The 11,113-nt window shown below is 39.8% G+C and overlaps 1 protein-coding gene across 3 annotated transcripts in view; it reads left to right on the top strand.

The window, feature by feature from the left end:
• The window catches only part of LOC119442311 (mucin-19), a 64,709-nt gene extending 56,285 nt beyond the window's left edge, over positions 1–8,424 (top strand). For all 3 annotated transcript variants that reach the window (XM_049662032.1, XM_049662033.1, XM_049662034.1), the window contains 3 exons: positions 7–64; positions 1,880–2,060; positions 8,135–8,424. In XM_049662032.1, the coding sequence (XP_049517989.1) occupies positions 7–64; positions 1,880–2,060; positions 8,135–8,151 (256 nt within the window). In that variant the 3' untranslated portion in view covers positions 8,152–8,424. The remainder of the gene's footprint in view (positions 1–6; positions 65–1,879; positions 2,061–8,134) is intronic.
• The last annotated feature ends 2,689 nt before the right edge of the window (positions 8,425–11,113 follow it).

Below are 11,113 nucleotides of genomic sequence, written 5' to 3'. Positions count from 1 at the left end.
CTCTAGGTCCTCTTCAAACCCGGCTACCAGTACACCAGTGGCAACAGCATCTACATTGTCAAATGTAAGTGCATCTCATTTTTTTTTCACTAGGTTTGTTGCAGTGCTAGGTTCGTTGCAGTGCAGGAAAAGTGGGAAGGAAACGCACTGTCGAGGGGGGGGGGGGAGGAGGCTCGTTTACTCCGAGCGCGCACGCCTGCCCACAGGGGCCGCTGTATCTTGAAAGCCACCTGCGACGGGGGCACAGTCCGCCGTGCACTGTGTTTTTGCAGCTTAGTTCACTTTGATGCGAGCGGCAGCACGAAGGTCAATTCGCTCACTGCTGCTGCAGCACTTCCTCAACCATAGGGTTCTGACAGCAATTTTCCGCGGTCATCGAGGGAGATGTGTTCATGTTTGCTTGTGTTCAGTTGCAATGTATAGAATGCAAAAAAGACTAATAATGCCTTACGTCAGTAGGAACAATTCTATGTGCGTTTCTAGAGTCTACAAGACTTGGTTTAAATGTCGACTCAGTCTGCTCGATTTAAATGTCGAGAGTTCTGATGAGATGGTGGTGCTGTTAATGGTATGAATAGCTCAATTATGGCATGGTTGGCTTCTGTAAAGCTTACTGAAAAGGAAGTCTGCACATGATTTGTTGTATGTCATAATTTGCTTTCCCAGAAATTACATTTTAAATGCAGAGGAAGGGAAAAATGTTAGAATGCTATTGGCAGGATTTGCTGAATGAAAAGACTGAAAAATCCTATCCAGTGGTATTTCTATGTGCATTTTACTTTTGCTGGTCTGGCATTGTTCATTTAACCTGCTTTTCCATTTGACAATGCTTAAAAGTTCATTTAACTTAACTTTCTTTAATTTTAATATTGGCCAGTCCAAACTATTTTTCAGTCTTTTAAGGGTGGAAATAATGGATGATGGCTGTACAAAAATTGCATTGGCAATGGCGCATCGATATTGCAGAAACTGTTTTGAATGAAATTAAGTAACTTGGTTTGACTACAACTGTGCAGCACTTCAAACAAATTTTAGTCAGAATTAAAAAATAGTAACCCACTGTTCTGCATCCATTGCAGCATTTCTAAACACTGAAATGAATGCCTTACAAGTCATCTAAGAAGTATTGGTAGTTTAGTAGTTGCATTGCTAACATGCTCACGGCATTTATGTACGAATTAGAGCAGTTTTTTGTCAGTGTTTCTGAAAGTTTCATGCCGTTGATGTTTCCTTCCTAATTACTACTTTTCCTTCATTCAAATCTATCTAATTTCTAAAGAGTGTACAAATAAGCTTAGAAGAGGCAAAGCAAAGGTGTCACATATTGCATAGAATTTGCACAGGCTGGACAGGTGGTTTCAAAAACTTAGAATGTAGGTGTTTCCCCCTCATTTCATGCAGTTCATTGAAATTTCACAGGTTGATGAACCATAGTAAAACTTTTGTCTCTTCAGGTTCTCTTTAAGAATCTCTGCAAAGCTTTTAATACATTCATAACACATTCACTATTGAGCTAAAGTTAATTAAATTGCTCTCTCTCTCATCATATTTACACAAAGCAGTGACTTCAAAAATTATGGGTAAATTGCTGTTGTCCACCTCAGGAAGCAAAGTTTTCTTTGAGTGCCTACACAGGCTGCTGCATTTGTGCTGACATCTGTAGACATAACTCACTACTGCCTACACCCACTTTTGTGTAAGGAATAACATAGTTTGCACACCTTGCTGGAGCTGGGCAGGAGACGTAGGTGGCAAATGTTGAATCTTGGCATTGCTACATGTAGTGCATATCTGAAGGTTATCTGCACATGAAAGCAGAAGAGTAGTCCATGAAAAATTTTTAAACATCGCTCCTGCATGCTCCTTTTCATGTTCACAGGGCTTGAAATTGTCAGCAACACAGTCAGAAAGTGGTTGCACTTTTTCTTCCCGAGATGAGAGCATAGAAAGCAGTCCAAGACACCCTCGGATGGCGTGTTGTCGCACTGATACTTCCAGGCAAGGTATTAGGCGATCACTGTTTGGCAATGCTACAACAGATGAGGACAGATCAAAACATGGTGAGCTTGACCCAAGTCTTTGCATCACATTTGACTGAGTGCCATTTTTCAAGTGTTCACTGTAGATAATTGTCAATTGAACAGTTACACAGTATGATGCAGCTTTTATTTAACTAATTTTGCAGCCTAGCATTGGACAGGTATTTGTTTGTCATGACAGCACATTCAAGAAGGCATGACAAATTCCAAGTTAGAAATTACATTTTTTTCTTCCTATCTTATTTACTGCTTTCTTCTGTACCCTGAATAGTGATAACACTTAAGTTATGATTGGCACATTATGTTATGCTTTGTTGACAGAGGCAGGACTTTTAATATGTTTACACTCTGACATAATTAATATTTAAAGGGGCACTGCAGTAATATTTTAATACGGTAAGAATACATTTCTAATCTGTAGACAGTGCTGCGGTGAACATGCGAGCCAAATATTGTTCTACTTGCCACAGTGGCTCAATGGCTATGGCCTTCTGCTGAGCATGAGGTCATGGGTTTGATTCCCGGCCACTGCTGCCATATTCTAGCGGGGTTCGAATGCAAACGTGCTCATGTACTTAGATTTAGGTGCACATTAAAGAACCCCGGGTGGTCAAAATGAATGCAGAGCCCCCCACTACGGCGTCCCTCATAACCTGCTGCGCAGCTACAGGACGTCAAACCCCACAATTATATTTCCAATATTATTCTGCAGTGTGCATTAGGGAGCCTACACTCTTGCATAATAGATTGCTTGTGTTCTCCTGCAGCTTTTGGGGCTCCCTCCTTACTTTTTTTTTTTCTTTTTAAATCTTACACCACTTCAGCCAATGATGTTACAGCTAGTGTAACCCCATATGCGCTAGTCATTGGGCGTTTGTTCATGGCAATCAATTACTCGATAGGAAATACTCATGCATGCGTGCGCATGCTTTTGAATCTTCTAGGAAACGGGGAAGCGGTCATTGCTAACACGTCCTGCTCTTGTTCTCGGGCATCTTTGTCGGACACCAACTTGAAAAGTTAGTGTGAGTGCACCACAAAGAAAAGAAGAAAAGAAAAGGGGAAGGAGGGTGCATTGAGTGGTAGGAAGGGCATTGCTGGCAACGTCCCAAATGAGAGGAGCTGAAGAGGTTCTTTTCAAAAGTTTCTTCGGGAATATGTTCATTAAAGAGCACTGAACACACTTAGGCATGCTTCTCAAGTTTCAAGAAAAGTGTTTCAGTGCCCTTTAAGACGGCACTGCACATCTATAGAAGCTACACTTTGTATTAGGCATTAGTGTGCCAGACATGGAGATGGTGTTCGAAGCCAACGCGATTCCTTCACAATCTTTGCACATACAAAAAATGTTGATGCCTCACAACTTCCCTCCATAAAAAAAAAAAAAAAAAACATCTTAAAATTTTTAGCCTATGCATTCGCGCTCTTATTAGGCAGACATTAAGAACAGTGTTGTCGAGAGTGAACACCTAAAGCGCCACAACGATTTCAAAATGAAATATTTGGCTGGTGCTGGAGTCTTCACAGAGATCACCCAGGTCTGCAACACGAAAACAGCGTTACACTTTGAAAACGCAGTCCACTAGCTGGTGTCAGCCAGCTGTACCATGGTTCATTTCAACTTTGGTCAATAATTATAGGCTTTAGGACATTACTGTAATGCTCTTTTGATGCTCTCAACTGCGTGTGCACAAAGTCTGGTTGGCTCCTGCAAAGATTTACCCATATTCGTCTTCTCATCTGCCTGTTGCAGTTGTTTGAATATCGCCTGCAGGCACCTCCTCGATGAGTGTGGATGAGCTCTTAACAGCTGACACTGCCAAGTGTCCCATTTGTGCATGTGCACATGCAAATACAGGGTGTGTGAGATATTTGAGGACACGGCTTTGAATCGCCATAGATGCAACATTCTCATTCTATCTGTTCAGGCACTTTGCCCTCACCAGCCCTCTGTCACCTATCTACCACATTTATTCCAGGGTACCAGCTTCCGGGCTGACATAGGAGATGAAAGCCACATGCAGTCCTAGTCGCCATATACACAGGCCACAGAGAATTGGAGAACCTTCCTGAATGTGGCAAAGTCCTTTGTTTTTGGTGTGAGAAAACTGTTCATTGAAAATTGTCATTTGTGACGAAGAGGAATAAGCACTGGCAGTGTTGAGACATTATCCAGGCTGTTGATTTTTTCAGCAGGTGGAGGGCATCATGAGTGAGAACTCTTCAGAGCCAATGATGGCCATTGAGGAGCAGCCTCGGGTGTCAGAGCCAACAGCCAGGCTTTCTGTGCACAAGTTCATTAGGTGCCACGCCTCCGTAGTGGACTTGCTTCGTCAATTGTATGGCGACAGTGCTACTGGGACAAGGACTGAAGAAAGCAGAAACAGAACATGTGTTGTTCTTGTCCCAGCAGTGCTTTCGCCATACAATAAACCAGTAGCGCACCCAGGATCTCTGCCAGGGGGGGGGGGGGGGGGTTGACAGTTTGCCAATACCATCTAAACAGCACTAATTTCGCTTTCTTCACGGGAAATTGTCCAAAAAATGCGCCTTTTGCGAGTGTGCAGACGATTGCACGTCTTACATCTTAGTTGCAGTACTCAAATGCGTAAGGAAAGAAAAGGGGTTAAACAAAAGGGGTGGTTAAGTCGGCCTCAGGGGGGGGTTACAACCCCCAAATCTCCCCCCGTCGGTGCGCCACTGCAATGAACGCTCACCAAGTTGCTAAGTTTACCATTCTGGTATTGCTCCAACAGAGGGCCTGTGCTATACAGAGGGCTGGCTATGAATTTTTTGGCCCCATCACCTTCAGTGTGACATCCTAGCTCCCAGCATTTTTAAAACCTGCTACACCGCTATGTATGGTGGCATCGCTGAGGAGGAGACTGATAAATAGCCACACATTGCTAAAAACGTGTGAAAGGGTGCCATTGTGGAAGCAGTGGCTAAATGTAATGAGCACTTGCTGATCCGAGCATACAGGCGGATTCGGTAATTTTCTTTTATTTTTTTTTTATTCTACCCTCAGGGATGAAGCATTACAGAGGGGAGTGCCAAAAAAAAAAAAAAAGACATTTCTGTGATAAGATACACTTATACATGGAGTTATATAATGTACCAATACAAATACAATACTCTAATTAACAAATCAAATCAATGCAAATCAATACAAATCACCGAACTATAAAACAATGTAAACTGACAAGATGATACAGGTAAACACAAGCAAACAAGAAGAAACAACGAAAAATAACACGAGGTAAACAACTATATAGTTACTATTAGTTAAAACGTTCTTGAAACGTTGATGGTCTGTAATTTCTGCAGTAGTGGTAGGAAGATGGTACCACTCCTCACAAGTCCTGGGAAAAAATTAATACTGAAAAGTAGAAGTCCTACAAAAAGGAGCGGTTACTTTATGTCTGGTCAATGCATGATGATACATACTAGGGAGGAAAGATGAAATCATCGTGTAGTGAACTATGGTGAAATATGCAGTGAAAAAGACACAAGCGATGAATCTTACGGTGAAATGCTAGTGATGTTAGTTCAAGGCTCAATTTCATATAAGTGACACTTGTGGTTCGAGCATAATTAGACATAATAAAATGTGCAGAATTATTTTGAACCATTTCGAGTGAGTAGATTAGATTGTCATGGAAAGGGTCCCAAACAGAGGCGGCGTATTCCACCTTCAAACGAATTAGTGTTTTATAAAGTAAAAGTTTAAGGGCCTGAGGAGCGTGTGAAAAATTTCGGCGAAGATATGCAAGTGTTTTGTTGGCGCTGGGCGATTATGGATTCAATGTGATCATTCCAGGTTAGTTTTGAGGATATAATGACGCCACGATATCTATATGACGATACTACTTTCAAAGTAAAGTTATGAAGATGATATGAAACCTTTGCATTAGTAGTTGTAGTTACACGCATAATTTTGCATTTTTTAGTGAGACTGAAGATTGTTTTGTCAAATTGTCTTCGAACATAGCGAGAAAACAGGACAATGTAAAAAATTTAGAACAAATATATTTAATCCGGTCTGAAATATTGTTGCTGTTCCTGAGGTCGTCAATATGTTCTCAAGTACTTCATGCACCTGGTGAACCCAGACAGAAGTACGCAGTACAGCACATGTTTTTCTGCATATGGTGTTAATAGAGAATGCTGTAAAAAGCCATCTGTAGAAAGAAAAAGGCCTGTTGCTGCAGGTTTCTCCAGGAACGTTCAGAATACAGTGTTCAGAATCTTGTGTTAAATTAAATTCCTGGGAACAATAATTTTTGTTTGAAATGTTCAAAGCTTTAGCTAAATGTGGTGCAAGCAAAAGTATGACTTGCAAGGAAAAGTATACACCAGATATAAACAAATAAAATTAACTGTATGTGCATAAAGCTAACAAACACTGTATGAACAGGTTTGCAATTCAGCATACAGCGTGTGTTCTGTCACATTTATTTGTAGCTGATTTGTTTATTGCGTGGCATTTCAAGAGTTGTTCTGGGCAAGCCATATTTTAATAATTCAGTGCTGTATGAATACCATTTTTTGAGCTGCTTTTGGCTACAGAAGTCGTATTGCTTCAGTACTGCTTTGTCCGAGGAAATAAACATTTCACTCCGCCAGGAGACACGTCCGATTCAAGCAGTTATAAAATGTACTGGAAACATAGTGGGCCTACCAAGATGCCAAGATTTGTTTGAAATAACTGCAGTTATGAATATTCAAAGTTTGAATAGCAGTGATACAATCATCAATACTGGAACCACTGAGACACATAAAACTTTGTCTAAACTTTAATGAAGGAAATGCGCACATTCAACAGTATGTTGTGGCACTTTCCTTAGATCATTGTTCGGATATTTTTATTCAGCCTAGCTTTCACTTGACCTCTGAGCTTTATTTTTTACTAGTGATGTTGCCTACGGCCCTGCTTAGTACTTATCTGTCTTAATTTGGAGCTTATGTATTTGGTTCAACATGAAGTGAATTTTTCCATAACATGATTGGCTCAAATATCATATGTTTATGTGTGCCGTGACTGGATGTGTATGTGGGTGATTTCTTTTGCTTTCGGTATCCTGTTTAAGCAATTGCAAATAATTTTTGGGAGTTATGGCAAATCATCCCGAGTTTCCCTAACTTAGCAGGATACCAGTGCTTTGTGTGTGTGTGTGTGTGTGCGCTCTGTGTCTGTGTGTGTTTTGGAAGGCTGTAGGTTCCTTAATTATTTCAAAGGTTCATCGGTTTTGTTTTAAAGCAAGGGGGGGCTGAAAATGTCCGTGAATGTTAATTTAGAAAAATATATTAGCACACACAGATAAATATTTAAGTGGACGTCAATCTGAAAGAAGTATGCTGACTTTGGGAAAAATAGAAGAATGCTGAACTCTACTTATTCTTTTGTGTTTTGGGGAGCTTCACCCTTATACAATCTTCGACCCCCTTGCTGCTAGTCGGGAGCGTAATTTTTGGTCACCCACAATAGCCATGTATGTGCTACTTCCACTTCTCCCCACATCTTTCATTGGGTTGTGGACCATATGTAAAATGTCCACTTTCCCTTTTTTTCAATTTTCCTTGGCTATGGTTCCGAGTCAACCTTGTCAAACCATAGCTATAGCAGACAGTGGCGCACCGACGGGGGGGGGGGGGTTCGGGGGTTGTAACCCCCCCCCCCCTGAGGCCGACTTAACCCCCCTCTTTTGTTTAACCCCTTTTCTTTCTTTGCGCATTTGAGTACTGCAACTAAGATGTGGGACGCGCAATCGTCTGCACACTCACAAAAAGCGCATTTTTTGACAATTTCCCGTGAAGGAATTGAAATTAGTGCTATTTAGATGGTATTGGCAAACTGTCAACACCCCCCTGGCAGAGATCCTGGGTATGCTACTGATAGCAGACAAAACTTATGTCATAAAATCTTCTTATCAATGGTTAATGTGCACATACCAAGTTACTTGTGTGGAAATTATTAGCAGGGAAAAGGTAAGACTATTTCATTTCAAAAACTTTCTTGTAGTTTGGATGTGGCGTGTGCACATTATGTTGTTACGTGTGTTTTGAGATATGACATCTTCTTTTTTTCTTTTAAGGAGGAAAGCAGCCATGAAGAGCTCGTTATTGAAGAGGCCGTCAGGAAGCCCGCGGCACCAATTTTTTAAGCTTATTATATTTTATTCGTTTTATTGTTTGGCCAATTGCCCATCATGACAACAAGCAATCACACGGCTCAGAGGAACAGTCTAGTCAGCAAGTTACTATAATCATTTGTTTAGAACATTTTATGTGCAATTGTTATAGACTAATGTTTACATTACCTGACATAAGCAGGTGAATTGTGATGAAAATGTGAAAATAAAAACTCCTCGTGATTTTTGGATAATTGTGTCTGTATGGCTGCTCTCCCCCTTTTTTAGTCCCCATTCATGTTTTTAGTAAAGAAAATCAAACATGTTTTTCTTTTGTTTGGAACTGCTTTATGAATGGCTTTACTGGAACACAAATTAAATGTAACTAGTATGGCTAGTATCATTTGTAAAAAAGGCTCGGTGATCCTTCGGCTTCTGGACAAGACGCACTTGTATAGTACTATGGTAGGTATTTTGAATGTTTCATCAAGATGCAAAATGGAGGGGTGCTAAACCGTATGCGTAGCTACAAAAAGACGAGAAGGAAGGAAACAAGGCTCAATGCTTTTGATATCTCCTACCTGTCTTTGCATACTCCTTTTTGCATTCTTTGAATCAGCATGGAAAACGACGGCAACACAGAAAGGAAAGACACGAGACGAGTGCTGTCCTGTGTCCTTCCTTTTTATGTTGCCGTTGTTTTCCGCGCTATTCAAAAAATGCATCAGTTAAAACTTGCCAAGCTTTCCACCTTACTGCAATTTCTTTTTGCATTTTTTATCATGAGGGGCTCTATTTTTGCTTGCACAATTGCGCAATGAATGTGGACTGAATGAGACACAGAAATGATGGGGACGAGCGCACACTCTAACTTTATTCAAGAAAGCACATTAGCCATATTTAAAGGACACAGCTGTCACAGAAAAAATTAGCTTTTTCTTGTTTCAAACCCATGACCGTGTATTCTAACCGGAAAATTTATTTGTCCTCTTTTGGTTAGAATACATAGTCGCAAATTGCAGGTTTGGAATAAGAAAAGAGAGAGAATAAACTTTATTGGCGAACTGGTCCAGCAATTTTCGTTCAGGGTGAGATGGGAAAAAGCTAATTTTATTGTGTGTGTGATAGCTGCATCCTTTATACGATTTGTGTGCTTTCTTGACGGAAGTTGCAAGTCTGTGCTCATCCCCATCGTTTCTGTCTCTCACTATCTGCTGTTGCTTTATAGTTTTATTTGCTGATAATATGCAGACAATGCAGCCTGATACAATGTTTTATTGCTTTATTTATCCCGATACCTGGCTTTATATTAATAAGTCTATCTTCCTGTTGTACTAAGGTGTGGTGAGTGTGTGTTTTGTTCAAGAGTGTAAGTGAAATGAGCTTGAAATGTAATTTAATTTGAAATAGAACACGTAGTGGTCAGAGAAATTAATATTTATTATCTCTGTATTAAATGATATATCAGAATAGGAGTAGAGTATATAATCAACAATCTTGCTTTATGGATGAAAAATGTTGTGTGACAAAATAATGAGGCAGGGCACACACTTGTATTATGTGGAAGATTTATAAAAGCATAGTTTGATAGAGCATGTGTGTTAAACAGCTTCTTTTTCTGCATGAATTTTGTTAGTATGGCAATGGCGTTCCTTGCAGTGTTCACTTGATATTCATTTGGTTCTGAAGGTAATTAGAATGGCTCTACACAATGGCTGTCACAAAGTATTTATTAAATTTCTTGGCTGCAGGAAGAAAAATTGTATATATTGTGCCAGCTTTTCTATGTGTTCCAATCTGATAAATGTAAGCAACATTTGCACTACACAAAGATTTTACAGAAAATGCAGGTTGAGGGAAGATATTTTGCCTAGTCTGTGCAAATGTATTTTAAGGCTTTTGTTTTTATCCTTCAGTTGTAGCCTTACCCAGCAGATGAACTGGTACGGCAATATGGCTGAATATATTTACACATCTTTATCTTTGGAACAGCAGAAGTAAACAAGGGACAAGGAATGTAATACTGGACAAATGTGGAGCTAGAAAGGAACAAGTAAAGATAAAAAATTGAACTAACTGTTACATGGATTAGGAAGGCATTTTAGGATTGTCACTTAATTTCTAGTTCATTGCTCATCCAATTTTTGATTTCCTATCCCATGTGTGGTTGTCTATTTTATCATTGGAAGATCTTTCTCCTCCTGTCACTTCACTATAATTATTCCTTTACCATACAGCAGGTGTGTTAAGGATGGAGGTATTTATGAAAAGTTGTTGGTGAAACATGTATAACGACTTTTTGTATATTACTGCACATGACCTTATAGCATGTATGCAAGGAAGCATAAAAGGCCTAGGTTCGTCAGTTAAACAGAAACTGTTTCCTATTTAGCTTTGGTTGTGTACATGAAAGTTTGTACATTGGTAAGATCAATTAAAGGTTTATCCATTCTCTGTGCCTCAGAGGTCCTTGTAAGAGAGAGAGAGAAAAAAAAAACATTATTTTAAACAAATAAATACATTGTTTTGATTTAGTTTTTAGAAATGTTATGCCAGATGTGTCCAATCTATATGTTTAATTAAAAAGCTTGGATAATCTCGGAGAATCGACCTAGCTGGGATATGCATGTTCGCCTTGTTTGTGTGAACTTAATAATTAAGTAGGATGCTGCTGATGCAATCAAAAAAAAAATTTTTTTTTTTCGTTTTCATGTGTGTGACAGTGCTTATGCTTGAATGTTGGAGCAGTTACATTAGGTTGGACGCGCATATGGTGCTGCTTGTTCCTAATTAAATGACGTGACAAAAAAGACGTCAACGTTAAAAAAAGAAAACAAAGTTTCTGACCGTTCGATTACAACAAATGATTGAGCGATTACGTGTTCAGCCAACTCTGATGCAGTTCGCAAACGTCCCGTGTGCGTGCGTTGTTACAAGTGTTCA

Source organism: Dermacentor silvarum, chromosome 2, assembly GCF_013339745.2.
Source record: "Dermacentor silvarum isolate Dsil-2018 chromosome 2, BIME_Dsil_1.4, whole genome shotgun sequence".
Lineage (NCBI taxonomy): Eukaryota > Metazoa > Arthropoda > Arachnida > Ixodida > Ixodidae > Dermacentor > Dermacentor silvarum.
The sequence above is the reverse complement of the archived record's forward strand: the minus strand, read 5'-3'. Positions and strand labels throughout refer to the sequence as shown.